Here is a 20,035-nt window from a genome sequence, read left to right as displayed (position 1 = left end):
AAGACAGATGAATAATAGCAAAGAAAATAAACATATAGGAGTTCTAATATATGTAACAGAAGATCAAAAATAAAAAATGCAGAAAATAAAAGTAAAATCTAGGGCTGAAGGACATGAGTTTCTAGATGCAAGGAGTCCAAAAAATGCATAGAAAGGACTGGAAATCAAAACAGCAGATAATTTCTCAGCAGAAGTAAAACAAGAAAGATCGCTCACATTAGGATAGTTATCAAAAAAACGAAGCAGTGTTGAGGATGTGCAGAAACTTGAACTCCTGTGCCCTGTTGGTGCGAATGTAAAACAGTTGCTGTGGAAAACTACAGTGGTTCTAAAACTTAGAATTAGTATATGATCCAGCAATGAATGCCTCTTCTGGGTAACTATCCAAAAGAACTGAAAGGTTGTTGAAGATATATCTGTATACCATGTTCACAGCAGCATTGTTCATAAGAGGGAATTTTTTTTAAAAAGGTGGAAGAAACTCAAGTGTGCATGACAGATTAATGGGAAAATAAAATGTGATATGTACATATAATGGAATATTATTTAGTCTTAAAAAGGGCATTCTGACACATGCTACAACACAGATGAACCTTAAGGACATTATGCTAAGTGAAATAAGCCAGTCACAAAAGGACAAATACTGTATGATTCTACTTATATGGTGATGTTCCTTGAAAAAAATCCATAAAGCAGAAAGTGGTAGCTGCCAGGGGCTGGGGTGAGGGGAGTTGTTCAATGGGGACAGAGTTTCAGTTTTGCAGGATGAAAAAGTTCTGGATATGGATGGTGGTAAGGGTTGTATAGCAATGTGAATGTATTTAATGTCATTTAACCGTACTCTTAGTTAAGTCGGTTATGTGTAGTTTATCACAATTTTAAAAATCAATATATAAAAAGAAGAGAGGGGTCTAGAAAATTAAAACCCCCAGCCCTGGAAAGTGGTCAGGAGGAGATGTTCCCGGGAGGACAGCTCTGCAGGAGTCCTAGAGATCAACCAGCACAGATGGGAGCAGAGGAATGAGGATGCCAGGAACAGGGGTTTTAAAAAAAGGACTAACACCAGCTCACAGAGATTCAACTGTGGTTGAGAGATGACTGAAGGGTGGGAGGCTAGGATTAGGGGCTTCTAGTCAAAATGGTAGTGTAGGTAAATGTATCCTCCCACAACCACATCAAAATTACTTGTAAATTACAGAACCATCATTAAGAACCACCTGAAATCTAGCTGAACAGAATTCCTACAACAAACGATATAAAGAAGCCACATGAAGATTGGCAGGAGGGGAGAAAATGCAAAGGGTTTGGTCCTGTACCCATGTGTGGCAGCTAAAAATCGGGAAGAATATCTTGGCTTTGGAAGTACCCCCGACTCTCCCCAGGAGCAAGTGGTCCCAACCCCACACCCAGCCCAGGGTTCCAGTGCCAGGAAGAGAAGTCCCCATAATGTTTAGCAGTAAAAACCAATGGGGACTGTGGCTGAGTGAGACAGAGGCTGCTGGAGTACCAGGCAGTTCCTCTTAAAGGACCCAGGCATAGACTTAGTCAGACTCATTTCCTCTGAGCTCCAGCACTAGGGCAACAGCTTGAAAAGCACCAGACAAAAGGGAGGAACTGAATTGTTTGGCATTAGGGTGAGAACTGAAGGGGCATCTTTCTCCCCAACAGAAGTGCTGGCAGAGGCAAGTGTTCCTTTTCTGAGCCCTCCCCTGAGACCTGGCAGACAGGTGCCATATCTGAGTCTCCATCAACCTGGCTCACACTGTTGGCCCTGCCCTGGTGATTCCCTGAGATCCTACCCCACCCAATTTGCAGGCCCACCCAAGCTGTTTCCAGTGGCTTTTCTGTATAAATTGCTGTCTTGACTCATACTTCAGACTTTTCTAAAATTTCTCAAACAAGCAGCATCTGGCCTTGGTGTGCCCAGTACTTCTTGTTTAGTGGCCCCAGGCCCAGCACACTAGCAGCAGCCAGCCTTGGTTAGCAGCTTGACCTCACCTGGACACCTCCAAGCCCAGCACAAGTAGCAGCAATTTTCCGATCATTTAGTATCTTATGCTGGGGGCCCCAGCAGAATACAAGAGGCTGCTGACCTAGGCTTGCACCTTCAGGGAGGCCCCAGAGCCACTGCACCTGGTGGACAACTTTAGACCATGTTGAAGCACCACCCAAACACATCTGTAATACTTTCAAACAATGAAGATAAATTAAAAAAACAACAGTAAAATGAGCACCACCCAAACACATCTGTAATACTTTCAAACAATAAAGATAAATTAAAAAAAACAACAACAGTAAAATACAAGAAGTTAAAGACAAAGAGAATCTTAAAAGCAACAGAAGAAAAACAGTTAGTTACCTACAAGGGAGCACCCATAGACTGTCAGCTGATTTCTCAACAGAAACTTTGCAGGCCAGAAGGGAGTGGCAAGAAATATTCAAAGTGATGAAAAGAAGGATCTACAACCAAGATGACTCTACCCAGCAAAGCTATCATTTAGAATCAAAGGACATATAAAGAGCTTTCCAGACAAGAAAAAGCTAAAGGAGTTCATCACCACCAAACCAGTATTACATGCAATGTTCAAGGGTCTTCTTTAAGAAGAAGAAAAAATATGAATAATAAAATGTCAATAAATACACATCTATCAACAATGAATCTAATAAACAAAATAAACAAGCAGAACAGAAACAGACTCATAGTTAACTTTTTGATGGTTGCCAAATGGGAGGGGGGTTGGGAATGGCTTAAAAAGGTGAAGGGATTAAGAAGTACAAATTGGTAGTTACAGAATAGTCATGGGAATGAGGATCTACAACCAAGATGACTCTACCCAGCAAAGCTATCATTTAGAATCAAAGGACATATAAAGAGCTTTCCAGACAAGAAAAAGCTAAAGGAGTTCATCACCACCAAACCAGTATTACATGCAATGTTCAAGGGTCTTCTTTAAGAAGAAGAAAAAAGGTTAAAAATATGAATAATAAAATGTCAATAAATACACATCTATCAACAATGAATCTAATAAACAAAATAAACAAGCAGAACAGAAACAGACTCATAGTTAACTTTTTGATGGTTGCCAAATGGGAGGGGGGTTGGGAATGACTTAAAAAGGTGAAGGGATTAAGAAGTACAAATTGGTAGTTACAGAATAGTCATGGGAATGTAAACTACAGCATAGGGAATATAGTCAATAATATTCTGGTAACTGTGTATGGTATCAAATGGGTTAGAAATGTATCAGAATCATTTAGTAAGTTATGTAATGTCTAATCCTCATATATATACCTGTAACTAACATATTGTATGTCAACCATAATTGAAAAATAAAAAAATATTTAAAGTTAAAAAAGAATTAAGCTAATGAAAAAAAGGGCTTATAATGACTGTGTAAGAATGGAATCAATGAACACCCTGACTTGGCAATAAGCAACATTTACCTAGCCACATCACATAAACATTAAATGGGCTAAATCTTTTAACCTGACAGAAAGTCAGTAGATAATGTCTAACTTGTTAAATCAGAAGAAAATATAAATATTTTAAAACAAAGTAAATTCCAGAAGATATAACAGAAAGAGTTAAAAATTGCTCTGGGATTCTGAGGAGGATGTTGAGAGGACGTCTGTTGTTTGTCATCATAAGACTTGACAGTATTTGACACAGGTTTTAAACTCTGGACATATATCACTTTAATTAAAAGAGTAATCAAAATAAAAGTAATTGGGTTCAGGATCATGATACACACCTCGCCAGCAAAGAAGATGGTTCCTTGTATTTCTTCAGCAATGATGTCGTAGGCTTCACCGCTCCCACCCGTCTTTACAAAACTGTATGCCATCTGGATCCAGGGGTCTGTGCTCCACCGAGTGACAAAATACTTTGTGGGATCTGGGACTTCCTGTGTTGATTTGAAGCAATCATAAAATGGGATCAAGAAGTGAGTTGGACATGGTGCAACACAAGCATAAACTTACAGTCTTCCCTCCCATTAGAAGTTGAGCTCTTTGTAGCCATTCTGAAACAGCCGTTCTCAGTATGTTCCCTGACCCCATTATGACTCTCCCTGTATCTGTGCACCATTCTCTACCTCTTGCCCCAGCTCTGCAACCTACCCCCACTTGCGTCTCCTCACTTTTCACTTTATCCTTCTGCCAGACACACATTCCCCCCACCTACCTGGGGCCATCACCACTAAGAGTCTGGGCATTCCCTTCCCACTGCCTGGCCTGTGCTACAGAGATGGAAGGATAGGGGTCTCTGGCTCAGAGTAGGAAAGGGAAGACTGGAGTTCTAGGACCTCAAGGTGAAATTCTCAACCGACTCCTCCACAGACAGCCATCCAAGGATCTGTTTCACACTCGCTAAGTTTCAAATCATTTTGTAGGCTGACCTCTGACAAGTACCACCATGAAAAAGATTTATATAGACACTATGTCCTCAGATCTGAATAACTAATTTGAAAACAAATTTTTGGACAAAAACACACAGCTAGCAACTACTGTGAAATATAATCACACCCTGCAAAATAAGTAACACCCTGGTGCCTCTCTTTCTCTAATTTATGTAAGTTCTGAGTCATTTCACTTCTTTTGACTTCTGTTCCTTTATATGAAAAAAATACAAGCCATGCCATTTATAAATCTCCAGAGACTGTGAGATTTAGTAAAGTGGCAAATAAAAACTATCTTGAGCTCCTTCGAGAGAAGACAGAAAGGAGACGAGTTACACATGTGGGGTGCAAGAAAATTTTGGACAATGTCCCTTTAAAAGGAAAGTTGTCACCAAAGCCTGCTAGGGTTTGGGTAAATGCAGAATCTGTGGGAAATTCTGAGCCTTTTACATCCTTAGGAAAGAAAGGGGGTGTGCATGATGTGTGGGAAAAGGGAAGACAATAGTGTAAGAGGGATTGGGTCCTGTTATGGGCTACATTTGTGACTGCTAAAATCCATATGTTGAAACCATAATCCTGGCTACTTTATGTGACTGTATTTGAGAAAGAGCCTTTAATGATGTCATGAGAAGTTAAAATGGGGTCGTTGGGATGGGCCTTAATCCAGCATGACTGGTGTTCTCTTAAGAACAGATCAGGACACAGACAACAAAGAGAGGCAGCCATGTGAGGTCACAGCAAGAAAGCAGCCATCTGTCAGTCACAGAGAGAAGCCTCAAGGAAACCAAACCTGACAGCACCTTGATCTTAGACATCTAGCTGCCAGAATGGTCAGAAAATAAACTTCTATTGTTTCAGCCACCAGGCTGTGGTATTTTGTCATGGCAGCCCTAGCACACTAATGCAGGAAAACTTGGGTGGACATTGAATATTGGAAGAGAGAACAATGGGGCCCACTGCCTTGATTCCTTTCACTTGGTAGCGATGGCTTGCTCTGGCTCCACCGCTCTGGGGAGCAGGGGTCTCTGACCTGCTCCTTGAACAGCTCCCGGAGCGTGGCCATGCACTGCTGCAGCACCTGCTTGTCGTCCAGGTTCCTCAGGGAGGCCACCGCCTCCCCAGCAATCACTGACATCAACACGCTGTGTTTCTTCTGGACACACGAAAGGGAAAAGCAGTTTACACCTTTTGCTTTGTTCTAAAGAAATGCTGTCACTCTCACACATTAAATTTCATTATTTCCTACTGTCCCCTATCCCTTCAGTCACCAGTGTTTTCCTCACAAACACTCGTTATTCACCAATGCATTTTTTATTGTTCCCTGCTGAAGAGACTCAAGAAGCAGTGTAAGTATCAAATTCAGGGTTCTCTTGGCTTTTCCCTTATACCAACTTGTTTTAGACGAAGTGGAAGAAGGTTGTGTAGGAAAGGCTATAGATAAAATAATGGAAATAACTTTCCCAAATGGTAAAGAAAATTTGCTCTGGGCTCCCATGTGAAACCCTCTAAGATGTTTCTTGGAATGGAGACAGAAAAGAAACAACTGGGATTTTTTTGCCTGACATCAGCACTACCATACCTTTCAAGTGGTGGGTATGCCCTCCCCTTTTTGTTCCCCACCAATCATATCTACTGGCACCGAGACCTGCCTTCACCCAGGCCAATCACATCTCACCCTTCACAGCACCAAAGGGGGACCTGTGGAGAATGCTCTTCAAGTGCCCCTCATTACTGTGCTGTTGTGGCCTCTCCCTGAGGAGTTCCCCATCAGCCTGAAATAACAGTTTCCACAAGTGACTAATTCATTTCGCAGGCAGTAACATTAGTACTTCGAGGCAATATGGCAGATACTGGGGCTCCTATCCTACAGGAAAACGTCCCAGTCCAAGTATCCTCCCAGAATATAAACAAATACCCAGAGTATCCACAATGTCATTAGCTTCTGAGCTTCAGATGTAAATACCACAGCAAATTTTAAACTGTGATAAGGGAATTCAAACCACACTTCACCAATAACTTTACCTGGGGATCCATGTCATAGAATACAGCAAAAAGCCCTCGCTTGCTGGCACTAGGAGGAACGTGCCCGAAAAAGTCCGCCCCTTGAACTTTACTGTCCCAAAATCGGTAAGGAAATTGCAAGGCAATCTGGAAAGTGAGCAAGAGGAAGATGGCTAAGTGTTTCTTGAATCAAAAGTACAGCAATCTCTAAGAAGTAACCTATGGCTCCTAACTAACACTACGTTCAAAAAACCTCACTACTCCCTTTCACTCTCCCACCTCCTTTGTTCTTTCCATGGGCATCTGGCCTTTTATGTCCCAAAGCCTCTAGGCTACACTAAAACGCAAAGCACCCAAGACTGGCCTTGAGGCTTATGTCCATAAGATACATTCTGACTCCTCACAGGTCTGCAGTACCTACTGCAGCACTGGCAGATTCTACTGAAAGAGATTTTAAAGGCAGAGGGGAAAAACATTCTCCTCACGGGGGCTAATTAATGGAGGGCAGACGTGGAAAGCAGAAAAAATTGTTTACTTATATACCAAGTTCGAATTATGAATAACAAGCTTCATCCTCCTGAAGTTAAAATTCACAGACCTCAGCCAACTCTCCTTATGTTTTCATAATGCCCTTTTGTATTCTGCAGGAACAATTATTCAAATGAAAAGGAAAGCTTCAAATTTTACTTAGATTCAAAAATGACCCACTACTTTTCAATATCAGAAGCGAAGGAACTCCTGTCATCTGACATTAATCTCTGTGGTTCTGGGGCTTAAGTAACCACCTTTTCAATGATGCCTGCGCCTAAGCTGTTGATGGCCTTCATCTTCTTGTCTGACAGCGGCGGATTAAACTGAAGGGCGCCTTTCTGCAGCAAGGCCAGTGGAACAGTGACTAACGCCTGTGGGGAATAATTAACAGTTAACACGCAAGCAGCAACTGGACCTCGTACCACTACAACTCAGTGGGTGCACTTCCAGGGAAATTCAGAACATTCCTCTCTACTGCCAGGCATGAGAAAGTCAACATCCCAGGTTGTTATACTCGTAAGACCAAGGGCTGCCATGCACGCTCGCAGGTTGTTCACCGCACAAGGGTACGTGGCTGAGCAGACGTGGCACCCACACGGAGGGACTTGCAGAAAGGACTTGATGATTTACAATAACCCCAGGTTCAGAAGAGTCAACAGATCCCAACCCGGAGAAGCAGTGCTGCAAGAATGGACCTAATGTGGACTGAGGAGAACTAGACTAGTGTGTCATTCCTGACACTTTCTAATGTGTGGCCAAGGTGATACCTGCCCTCCTAACCTCAACAGATTGGGGTCATGCTTCAAACAAAACCCCTTACAGTATACATCAATAATATGCTTCATAAATGGTAAAGCACATCGCAAACACTAGGGATTATTATAATCATGTAAAACCACATGAAATTCTTTTTAAAGGAGGAAGCAATTTATTGTAGGGTCTCAAATGGCGTACAGAGTGAAGTAAAAGCCAGACTATACCTTCCAAATCATACAGGTGCATCTGTGTGACCGAACCATTTCTTATTGAGAGCCTCAGCTGCAAAGGAGTCTGGGAAACGGTGTGTGTGTGTGTGTGTGTGTGTGTGTGTGTGTGTGTGTGTGTCACTCGCTTACTTTCCATCATCTACAGTGCAAGATAACAGGAGATGGGAGTGGAATGAAGCTGAATGCCAAGCACTATATCTACTGTGGCCTTCATCAAAGATTTAGTGTATTTGGCTTGAACCCCAAACTCCACAGGAAATACAGAGTTCTTCCTGGGATTTTGTCACTGTTTTCTGCCACAAGAAAATCAGAAAATCTTAAAAGTAAAAAACATGTACTCTATCCTTAACCTGGTTATAGAAAATAGCTACCATGTAACCAAAAAATAAAAGCATAATTACTCTTCTGGATATATAAATAAAACTACAAGAATATAAGGTCTGGAGGCTTTCTTAACAAAAAAGCTTTCAAAAGCACAGAAACGTGGGTAAACCAATAGGCACAAGATATGAACATACCCTGGTAAAGAATAAAGCTAGACAGCAGTGGAAGCAGCCTAGATTGAATTAGAGTTTGTCAAATGTTTATCAGTGTGTCCTGTTGGGTGGGAAATCTTTTATTTATAAACTGGGGAAACGTCCAATTCAAACCGTGTGATGTGTGCCGACAACCATAAATATTTGCTTTCACCCTTCAGAGCAGGCCTTGAAAGGCAGGCTGATGCTATGCCCGAATATCCCTGGAGAGTCAGGACACAAAGAAAGCCGAGCAAGCGTGCCTGACCAGGGTGAGCAGAGGGGACCCGGCAGGGAGAGTCTAATTAGCATGTTATCCTGGATGCCAAAAGGCCAAGTTACGCAATAGCAGAGGTTGAACTATTGGCTGACTTGCAATTTTAAAAAAGGAATTTTTTTTTTAATTACCACTAGGAAGAACTTGAGAGATTAGCCTGATTCTCTCCAGGCTCACAGATAAGGGCACTGTGGCCCAGGGGTTCTCCACTCTGGCTGCATGCTGTAATCACTTGGGGAGCATTACAAACACGACCAGACCAATTCAGTGAGAGTCCCTGCAGGGTGAGGTTTTGCAGCCTTTCTTTTTTTTAAAAAATATATTTTTTTATTGATTTCAGAGAGGAAGGGAGAGATAGAAACATCAATAATGAGAATCATTGATTGGCTACCCCCTACTGGGGATGGAGCCCACAACCTGGGCATGTGCCCAGACCGGGAATTGAACCCTGACCTCCTAGTTCATAGGTCGATGCTCAACCACTGAACCACGCCAGCCGGGCATTGCAGCCTTTCTTTTAAAGCACTTTCCAGGTGATTCTAATGTGCAGCCAGGACAGAAAACCACTATTAGTCCCAAGTCTATAGCATCACTACTAACTACCCAGCTAGGTAAAGGCAGGAATCATATGAGGACCCATCCCCTGGACTCAGACCTTGTCTTTCCATTTGACATGCAATCCTTTATTTCTGTATGAATATCAAGGACTGTGAAATACTTTTAGATAACTGAAAAGTATAAACCATAGCTAGTCTAGGAACTAGTGATGGCTTATCAATTGTACTTTTTGGTAATCATTTAAGACATAACTAAATTTAAATAAACTGATGGGTTTATTAGTCCCCCTCCACTCCAAGCAAGCACTTTGTTCTCCAACACTACAGGAATCTCTGTGATTTCACATATTACATTACAGCACCTTTCACTGTCCACCTACATAAGTGGTTTACAAAGAATTCAAATAATATAAAAGTACGACTGCAGTTTCAAAATGAAAACACAGATCTTTCTTGATTTTAAAAAAATGGTTCCATGATAAAACAAAGAACAACAACAAAAAGGCCTACCAACCTGGAAAACACTGAATTAAAGTACAATAGGTTTTTTTGAATGCAGGACTTTTTAGAACCTTTAATATGCTATTTAACCCTAAAACTAGACTGTAGCAGGTAATACTTTCCAAACTTATGTGGCCAAAGAATTTATTTTTCTTGTTCAATTTCCAGGACTAATGTACCACAGAACCCACTTTAAGAAACACTAATCAGAATTCTATCTGCATGAATTAATACAGTATTAGATTAGTTAAATCGGATTTGCATTAAGTGGGCATACAAAACTCCTCAGAAATCAAACAAGGCTCCAGGCAGGTTGCCAAAGGCAACTTCTTGATAGAAAAGACATCTTTCCCTTACCGCCAAGCCCCTAAAACACCTAGAGAAATTCTAGCACTTACCTTTTGTGCTGTATACCCTGTCCCATCTGTCGTGGTAACTTGTACTTCATCTCCAGAATAATCAACCTTCTGTACCTGCTCAAGAAAAACAGAAAAGCATGATGAAACCATATCACCCAGGACCCTTTCCAGTTCTCGTAGTATGTGAGTTTATATCTCCAAGGCTATGGGAAATCATTTCCTGGCATTCAGAGATCGAAACAACAGTTACAGCCTATTTCAGGGAACTACCGCTCAGCCATTAAAATTCATAAACACTATGTCAAAATGTGGCAAACCGTCATAATGTAGTGTAATATTTGCCTTTATGATTACAACAACGTATAATACAAATGCACAGGGACAAAGATTTGAAGGGAAAGCTTTAAAGTGAAAATAACTGCTTTGGGTCAGGAATGTTGTAAGCAACTTGAACACTTTATTATTAATGAAAATGCATCTGTGCTACTATTGTTTCCAAACAGTAGCAACTACGCAACTGACATGAATGATACTAACAGAAATACGTGGAGGCACCAGTTGACAGTCACAGCAAGTACCTGTCTCCTGTGTCATCCACACGCCCCAAACTTCACATCCTCCAAAACTAGGGCCAAACCAGAGCCTCCCAATGCTGTCAAACTCACTGGAGATTTGAGCCGAATATCCAGTCCTTCAGCCAGTTTTTCAATGATGACGGAGTAGCCAGGAGTGAGGAGAGTATGGTCACCAGCAAATTGGGCAAAGAACTCGTTGTGGTCCCAGGAGCGAGCAGACACCTGGGAAACAATAGGAGAGGTTGGGAACAGAAGAGGGGTTCCCACCTCCTCTTGAGGCTGCACCGAAGGGACAAGAAAGGACTCCAAGATGGGAAAAGCCACTTGAGATAGGAGGGCAGAGCTGTCATGAATAAGGCAAAACATGATGGAGGGAGGGGACACACAGACCAACCCAGGTGAATCCCGCTGTTGGGGAAGGAAATTGCTCAACAATGCACAGGAAAGCTGCAAAAGATAGACATGATTTGGGTGTGGGTACCACTCCTTAATGAAAATAAAATCAACAACCCCAGAAAAGGAGAATGCTATGAGAGTAAAACTGCATTTGATCAACTCCATACAAAAATATACCAACTATAGGTCTTCAACATGGAAACTCTATAGAGGTTGAAATGCAGCATGACTTTGGAAAACAGTGCGATCCCAATCACCACGAAGAATCAAATGAACATGAAGAGGTCCCAAAGAGGACCATTCGGTCAGGGGCCATCTGGGGAGCCTCTATCCAAAATATTGAATATTTAAGTATCAAAATCACAGTTAGTTAAATAAATTAGGCAAGTTTAAATTTATTTTAGCAAAATAAACTGACCATAACTGCAAGGATACTCTTTTTTGGTCTTTTGAAAGCAGTGTTTTCAGACCATGCAGGGTTCCACAGAAATGGCCCCGGGGCCTCACTGAAGGGCACGAAAGGAGGGGTGAACGCACAAGGCTCTGGGCCCCTCCCCACTTCAGCCCAGCAGCCTCCCTGTATTAGGGTTACACGTTGAGTTTCTTCACAGGCATTATTGGAAAAAAGATTCTCTAGCTTTTTTAAAAAATGAATAATTTTTTTCCCCAAAACCACTGAGGTCATTAAAATGTTCTGAAATCATGGTTTTTGAACTTTTTAAAAGAAAATTTATCTTTGTTGTTGCAGCAAAACCATTGTTTCCTGTTTATCCAAAGCAGCCCAGGTTCGATATTGAGATGATATAAAACCCACCTGATGGAGGTTGCTGCCACAGGCGTACTCCAGGTTGCTGAGGTGGAACTGAAGCACCTGCTCTTCCAGGTCACTGAAGTGGATGCCGGATTCCTTGATGAAAGCTTTGTAGATCTCCTCTATCTTCTCTGAAATGGGGATGGAACAAAGCAGAGAAAGCAGCTTCAGCAGCGTTCTCTAATGCCTTATCTTTTGCTCTCAACCTCCTTCAACCCGCAAAACCCAAAACTTCACAAGCCCTTTCCCGAGCCAGCTCCGGGGAAGGACATCTGGATAAGGTGGGCTTCTCTCGGGAAGTAAAAGCGTATCTTAACCGGGAACAAAGCTATGCAGGTTCTGTATCTCCAACCACAGAGGCCCCGGGGCCATTTCATTTCTGCTTAGCTGAGAAGCTGTTTCTTCTTTTGCTCAAGAAACAGAAAAGCACCCCCTGCGCATGGAAGGACAGACACTCAGAGAGGATCCCCACTCCTTCCTGGTCGCACTGCCATCACCTTCAAATCAAGTTTTTACAACATCTCGCCTCAACTGGAGGATCTGTGATGCACTGGCCACTGGCTATGTTCTCTCCCCAATAAGAAAACTCCACTATGAACTGCCATCACGTCAGCCCTCTGCCTCCGCACCTTTAATTACTGGTTCTCGTTGCCTGTGTAATAAATCCAAAACCCACAGCCAGACTGTGCCAGCACGTTTTTAGTCTTTCCCAACACGGCAACACCACCTGCCCACTCACAGGCCCTGCTGCAGCATCTCTTCCTGGTAAAGGCCGCCCTGCGGGGCCTGGACTGCGCCTTTCACCACAGTCCCCGATCCCCGCCCCGCTCCCAGGCCAGCGGCACGGACTCTACACGCCTCAGAAACCGCGTCTTGTTATCTAACCCCAGCACTTAACTATCCCACTCAACTGGAACTTTCAACTACACACACACGGCGCTGTGATACCGTTCCAATGACCGGCTAGACTCCTTTCCGGCGAGTGGGGGAGACCCATGACTGACAAATTGTAAGAATCTCAGGCCAGGTCACTTCTTCATAACCTTCCTGGGAAGATGACCATCCAACGCACACACTGCAGACACAAAGCTTCTATACGGCATGTGAACTTGCTTGACTAGCAACAGAACTGAGTACCAGTCAACTTTTTTGTTTTCTAGACAACTCAAGATTCTCATTTAAAATTTCCATTCTTCCACTAGACTGGGGATGCCATAGCACCTAGACCACCGGGCGCTTTTTTTTTTTTTAAATCACTTTCAGAACCATCTTGTAGCAATCCCATTTCTGCCTCCTGTCGTTTCTATTTTTCTTAGGTGTTGTAGAGGCCAAGAACCAGGATTGTTGGAACAATATATAAAATTAAGTATAAATAGGTTGAGAAAAGTCTAAAGCAATTTTTATGTAAATACTATCTAAAAGCTTTAGTCATATGCTTTGTAAAATTAACTCTAACTTCTTAATATTTATATTTTTTTCAGCTAAGTGCTAATAAAGATCTGAGACAGCTGAGATGCTGCTAGTAGGATATAACTAACCTTATATAGAGATGTGTGCATTATTAAAGCTTTTCAAAAAATATATTATAAGATGAAACAACTACTTACACACTAAGTTTTGCTGGCCCTCCCTTATTTCAAGTAAGGCCAAGACAAAGATATATTATTATGTTTTTATTTGGTGACACTGAAAGAAGTTTAAAGAAAATGCCATCCAGTGACCACCACACATGTGAAAAGCAGTACCAAATTCTGAGAACTCCCTGAAAGCCAGCCTAATAACTATCCTCAATTCCTATGGCATATAATGAAAAGACCCCTGTTAATCCCAGTAGGTTTCTGAAAACATTCTGTTATGGTTTGTCTATCAACACTCACCCAGGGCGATCACAGTGCGGGTCAGTCTCAGCGGGTGGGGCGGGCGGCTAAACAACAGGAGACAGCCTGTCCCCGCTACTGAAAAGTTTACCCCAAACAGAGATGGATACCAGAATGAGGAACTAAGAATCCTCACAAAGAAACATATAGTTGAAGCAGATTAACATCCGAAGTGCTTTCAACAGTAAAGAATTTAAATAAAAAATAATAAAAAGCAGAAAAACAAATCCTAAAAGCTGAGTTCAAATGTTTGTACTTTAAGAAACTCCAAAGTGCTTCCAAAAACGACAAGTGAATTCACTAGGTCATAAAACTGTAGGTTAAATAAATTTCAACTTAAGCAGCAATATAGTAAAATCTCAGCTAGTACCTTCATGGAAATGAGTCATGATACACAGTCAAGTTTTCTAAAGAATTGTGATTAATATTGTCTATTTAGGGCCAAAGCCTAAAGAATTTGAAGGAGTCCAACTGGTATGGCTCAGTGGCTGAGTGTCGACCCATGAACAAGGAGGTCATGGTTCGATTCCCAGTCACAGCTCATGCCTGGGTTGCAGGCTCAATCCCCAGTAGGAGATGGCAGGAGGCAGCTGATCAATGATTCTCATCATTGATGTTTCTATGTCTCTCCCCTTTCCCTTCCTCTCTCTGAAATCAATAAAAACTTATTTAAAAAGAATGTGAAAATTATTAAATTACAATACACATTCTTGCATTCTTAAACAAAATATACTTAACCTACTGCCCCCAAAAAGGAAAAGAAAGCCTGGCATACAGAAACTCTTACCTAGAAAAGACATTATGTGGTGACTCTTTATTCACATAGGGCTTACCACACTTTGCTTAAAAGGAAGCATCTCTGGGAAATAGAAAATTAAACATTCACATCATTTTTTTTTAACGCCAGCTTTTGTGTAAAGTAAGATTTGTGTGGGTGCACACACAGGCAGCTAAAAGTCCCTGCGGAAGTTCTGCTCCCTCTGTAGACCAGTTGGGAGAACCCATCTGTCCAAAATGAATGCTTTGAAAGACTATCCTTATTGCATCACCAACCTCATGGATGAATGGTACTACTGCTGACCACCCTGGGTTAGAATGAGACTCAGAGGAACAATCAGAACACCATTCTCCCCATACCTCCTAAAGGGACATCTTGGAGCTGAGTCTTATCCTTCCTCCACTCAGAGACAACATCCAAGAGAGCATTAAAATGAAAATCCATGCGCTTGTCAATAGTGGGGTCAGTAATTCTTCCACCTTCCTGAATTAAGTCACATCTTTCTCCAAATTTATGCATGCTGATGCCAAGCTTCAAAAATAATAAGAATAAGAAGGTGAAAATTTTCCCTGGAAAAAATATGTACAGGTTCTAAGCTGAAATTAGACAGAGCTCTCCTGGAGAAAATGGCCTACTACCTCTCAAAGATAATGCTAAATATGCTTAACAGAAAGTGGCAGCAAAGGCAGGCAGTGAAAAAAAACAGCATGAAGTCTAGGAGACCTTATTTTATGAGAATGTGAGGGCAACAGCAATAGCTTCTATGCCAGGCACTCTCCAGCTTGCCGGCCGAGGTTTATCAATGCTGCTGGTGCTGCAGCTGGGCACTGCCTCTCGTCACTCTGACATCCTACCTCCTCTATGGACTCTCATGTAATGAGCACACAAACACACAAACACTCAGAGGTTGGGATTGAATTTACTGTCGATAAATATTTTAGGAAAAACCTTGGACCTACCAGGTCTTCAAAGAAACTACACAGGGATGCCCAGTAAAAGGTAGGATGTCCAGTTAAAGCTCTCAGATAAACAACATATAATTTTTTTTTTTAGTATAAGTATGTCCCAAGTATTGCATGCAAAATACCCCGTGTAATAGCTGGGACATACTTATACTAAAAAAGTACTTTTATTTATCTGAATTTAACTGGGAATTCTGTATTATTATTTGCTTAATCTGGCGACCCTAAAACTATGAGCTAATCCAGTGGCCTGCAAATAATACACAGATATAATTAAAGATCTTAGAGAAAGAAAAAAATATTCTAAGTCCTCGGGTAGCACCTTCTCACAGAGGCAGCACTACGCTTGTCTTTATTTACTTTTTAGAGAAGATGAAGGGGCAAGAAATCATTCTGGAGTTGTTCCCTATTACTTAAAAGCACATTAATACTACACAGAAGCAAACTGAGAATTTCTTCTTTCTTTATCTACAATACAAATCTTAAAGAAACCCACTTGTTCACACATGAGTGCTACTGGGTTGTTAATACAGCCATTGACAATCTGGGCTCCTCTTCCCACTATGACGCCTTTAAAAGATTTATCATCCCACACGCGGCCTCCAATTCTGTCTTTGGCTTCCAGCACAGTCACCTAAAGAGACAGACAATTGGGGAAGCTAAGTAAGATAGAATAGTCATATCAAATGCACTACTATCAATGTAGAATAATACAGTTAAGTAAGTTCCATATTTGGTTAATGTTTTTATTACATTACTAGAGAAATGACTTTGAAAAGAAAGCAGTGTAAACAGAAGCCCAAGTGGCTGTTAACCCAGATTCTAATGACGAGTAAGTGAGTGGTTGGTCTGCTGGTGAAATCTTCAAATTATTCCCTCAAATCCCATAATGATAAGATCTGATGAATTAGCACATGAAATGCACTGGAAAGCTTTTACTAAACAGTATTCCATAAATTAAAAAGCACTATTAGAAACTAGGTTCAAGAGGAGATGTTGGCTTATGAAATATGTTTATGTGTAACAAAATTCCTAATTTAACGTTGCAAAAAATAGACCTTAACTTCCCTAAGATATGACTCACATTTTTAAAAAAAAAATCATGTCACCTTATGGGCTTGACCTAAGCAGGTTGGTCCCACACCCAAGCTGTTTAACTCCTTCAACTTTCTCATCCTGGTGGTATCAGGGTGCTCCCCAGGGGGACAGCCCTGTGACTCAGTGCTACACTACACAGCCCTGGGTTGCAATAACTGAACATGTGAGTCTTGTTCAGTGCAAGGCCAGTCATTTAGTCTCTGGGCCCCGAGAATCTTTCCTTCAAATTGCTTGAGGGCCCTGAGTTACCCATCTCTCTGGTGACTCAGAGGAATCTATTTCCTAAACATGAAGGATGGGTGCTCTCCGCGGGGTCTCCCTCATCATCTGGCGAGAGAAAGGGAAGAGTAATACAGATCCTCTGAATATTGGAAGACCTACATTCCTCATTTTTTCCAACCAGAAAGGCTACAGCTGGTGGTTCTGCCCTCTCTACCTTCCTTCTCTTTAGATTAACACAGAACCATCGGTTTCTAGTTTCCTTTTAGTGTGAGAAGAAGGCTGAACATCAAAGACTCTGCATAGCAATAACCTCCCCTGTAACATAATCTATGAGTTTCCCAAATAAAAGCAAACAAGAAACCTTGGCCCCAACATCTAACACTGAAATAAATAATCAATTAAAACACCTCATATCTTAACAGCTCTAAGAAAATACTTGCAAATGCAAAAGTGCATCCTATAAATCCAACTCAGATACTTCTGCTTTGTCAGCAACACAATGTAATTCAAGACTTAGGTCCTCCATTCAAACAAGAAAACCTCTCTCAGGCACAGCTACTGATAGCTTTTCTTGTCCCTGAAACCTCCTTCAGAGAAGATTTTGTGAAAAAAGAAGTCGTCATTTCTTTTAGCAAGATGGAGAAGAGCAAAGAGACTAACTCAATTTTACCAAATTCATTTTCACGCATGGTTTAAGTGAAAACCAACGTCTTTGCAAAATAAGTTTTTAAAAGGGAGATATGGGTCAGATTTAGGAAGTCACAGAAACCTAAGGTTAATCTGAATGAGTCTAATACAAATTAGACATTGAACTGCACAAGTGGTTTTTGTAATAGTTTCTATCTTGGCTAATTTTGAACAACTGGAATAAAGCAAAATACCAGATAAAAAGAAAAAAATATCCCACCTCGGAGAAGCAGGCAACCCCAAATATGTACAGTACTTCAAAAGTCATGTAATCCTGTCTCAACCATGGATTAAGTAATTCAATCTTGCTTCCAAAAGCAAAGATTTTTATTTCTCAAGACATAAGATTCAAAAGGTTCCTTTAATTTGCATAAGAAAATGTAACTGGGTATTTCAGAAACTTGTATAAAAGAAACAGTGAATTTCCAAACTGCTATCTGTTGTCTCAAACTATTGCAGGAATAAAGGATTTTTCCCAATGACCCTGCTATTATGTCAGTAACAACCTGTCGGGAAATTCTACTTATATACCAACTTAAAATCTCTTCTGGGTTGCTCAATAGAGTCTTAAACTCTCTCCAAAGCTGTGGGAATTTTTATCTTCCTTTACTTTTCTCTTATTAAACCAATTTCAAATTTTGTATCTTTTCTCGGATCAAGTGTAAAGACATAAAGATACCATGTACTCAGCATTCTTTGCTAAAATCAGGAAGTGGTTTCTAAGTCTTAGAAAATCTAGACCAGAGGAGCAGTTAACCATCTGTTTCCACCTCCATGAGCAAAAAATCTTACCTTAATTCCAAAGTTATGCAGTTGCCTAGCAGCTGCTAATCCTGCTGGACCAGCCCCAATAATGACGACTGATTTCTTTAAAAAAAAAAAGAAAAGAAAAAGAAAAATATTATGCTAAGTGAAATAAGCCAGTCAGAGAAAGAAGTATCACATGATCTCACTTGTATGTGGAATCTAATGAACAAAATATACCGATGAACAAAATAGATCCAGAGACACAGAAGCATGGAACAAACAAGTCTCAGAGGGAAGGTGGTAGGGATAGATTAACCAAAGCATTTACTTGCATATATGCATTACCCATGGACACAGACAATAATGCGGTGAAGGCCTGCGGGGGTGGGGGTGTCACCAGTTTTATATGCATATATGCATTACCCATGGACACAGACAAGGCCTTCGGGGGTGGGGTGTCACTAGGGGAAAAAAGGGGACATCTGTCATACTTTCAACAATAAAGATAAATTTTTTAAAAAATCTAATTAGAGCAATGAAAACAGTTGCTGTTTTAGTTGTTCTGGAAGGTACTAACTACCAAGCAAATGTTGGTTCATCTACATTTCTTTGATGCCCATAGCAGCAAGTTATTTTCCTAAAGAATACTGTAGTACTTTTCTTAAGTAATCCCTTCCTCTTTTCTACAGTCCAGGGAAACAGAATCCTCTCCAGAGAAACACATACTCCAGCAAGGCTTATTTTATACCTTTTATGGTGATAATGTGATTTTTGCTAGTATCATCAACAGCAACGTACTGGCCTTTATCCTGACCGAGGGGTGTTATTGTTAGAGCTAGTCACCTACACTGTGGTAATCTTTAGGAAGAAGACGCTGGTCGGTGCCCACGCTGAGAACGCCTGTGTTGATGAGACCTTTTCTCGTCATAAAATAAAGTATCCTCTCCACTTCCTGAACGCACCGAATGCGCACGAGACCCCGGACGATGATGTGAGGGATACATTTATGAGGAGTCAGAGCTTCCTGTGTTTGAAAATAAAACCAAACTGTTAAGGCAAACAAACAAAAAGCAACTCTTGGTTCCTCAAAAAGTTAAACATAGAATTACCACATGACCCAGCAATTCCACTCCGAGGTACATGCCCACAGGAATTGAAATCAGATGTTCAAATAGCCACAGTTCAAATAGCCACAAAAATGTTCATCAACAGCTGAACAGAGAAACAAATGTGGTCTATCCGCACAGGGAATAAATATTACTTAGCCATAAAAAACACTGGAGTGCTGATCCATGCTACAACAGGCATGAACCTTGAAAACAGTATGCTAGGTGAAGAAGCTCATTACAGAAGGCCACATGTTGTAAGATTCCATTTATATGAAATGTCAAGAACAGGCAAATCTATAGAGACAGAAAGTGGATTAGTGACTGCTGGGGGGAAGGGAGGAATGGGGAGTTACTGCTTCAGGACTGTGGGTGCCTCTATGGGTGATGAAAATTTCTGGAACTAGATAGTGGTCATGGCTAAACAACATTGTATATGTACTTAATGCCACTGAAATATATACTTTAGAATCATTTAAATGGTAAATATTATGTTGTGTGTATTTTATCACAATAAAAAGAAACTATCAGGGTCCTGGCTGGTGTGGCTCAGTGCTTAGAGCGTTGGCCTGGGCACCAGAGGGTCGTGGGTTCGATTCCTGATCAAGGGCACATTCCTGGGTTGCTGGTCCAATCCCCATCCCTCATTGGG

The 20,035-nt window shown here is 41.2% G+C and overlaps 1 protein-coding gene across 5 annotated transcripts in view; it reads right to left on the bottom strand.

Moving 5' to 3' along the window:
- The window catches only part of KDM1B (lysine (K)-specific demethylase 1B), a 51,724-nt gene that overhangs the window by 3,861 nt on the left and 27,828 nt on the right, over positions 1 to 20,035 (bottom strand). For 4 of the 5 annotated variants that reach the window (XM_014545187.1, XM_014545188.1, XM_014545189.1 and 1 more), the window contains 11 exons: positions 19,125 to 19,301; positions 18,323 to 18,397; positions 16,020 to 16,157; positions 14,921 to 15,092; positions 11,910 to 12,037; positions 10,790 to 10,921; positions 10,164 to 10,238; positions 7,184 to 7,300; positions 6,420 to 6,545; positions 5,428 to 5,550; positions 3,753 to 3,905 (listed from right to left, as the gene is read on the bottom strand). In XM_014545187.1, coding sequence (XP_014400673.1) covers positions 3,753 to 3,905; positions 5,428 to 5,550; positions 6,420 to 6,545; positions 7,184 to 7,300; positions 10,164 to 10,238; positions 10,790 to 10,921; positions 11,910 to 12,037; positions 14,921 to 15,092; positions 16,020 to 16,157; positions 18,323 to 18,397; positions 19,125 to 19,301 — 1,416 coding nt within the window. The remainder of the gene's footprint in view (positions 1 to 3,752; positions 3,906 to 5,427; positions 5,551 to 6,419; positions 6,546 to 7,183; positions 7,301 to 10,163; positions 10,239 to 10,789; positions 10,922 to 11,909; positions 12,038 to 14,920; positions 15,093 to 16,019; positions 16,158 to 18,322; positions 18,398 to 19,124; positions 19,302 to 20,035) is intronic. The other variant, XM_014545191.1, reaches the window with a different exon arrangement.

The sequence above is a fragment of the Myotis brandtii genome, unplaced genomic scaffold (assembly GCF_000412655.1).
Source record: "Myotis brandtii unplaced genomic scaffold, ASM41265v1 scaffold398, whole genome shotgun sequence".
NCBI classification, from domain to species: Eukaryota; Metazoa; Chordata; class Mammalia; order Chiroptera; family Vespertilionidae; genus Myotis; species Myotis brandtii.
Note: the sequence above shows the minus strand (reverse complement) of the source record. Positions and strands in the feature narration are given on the sequence as shown.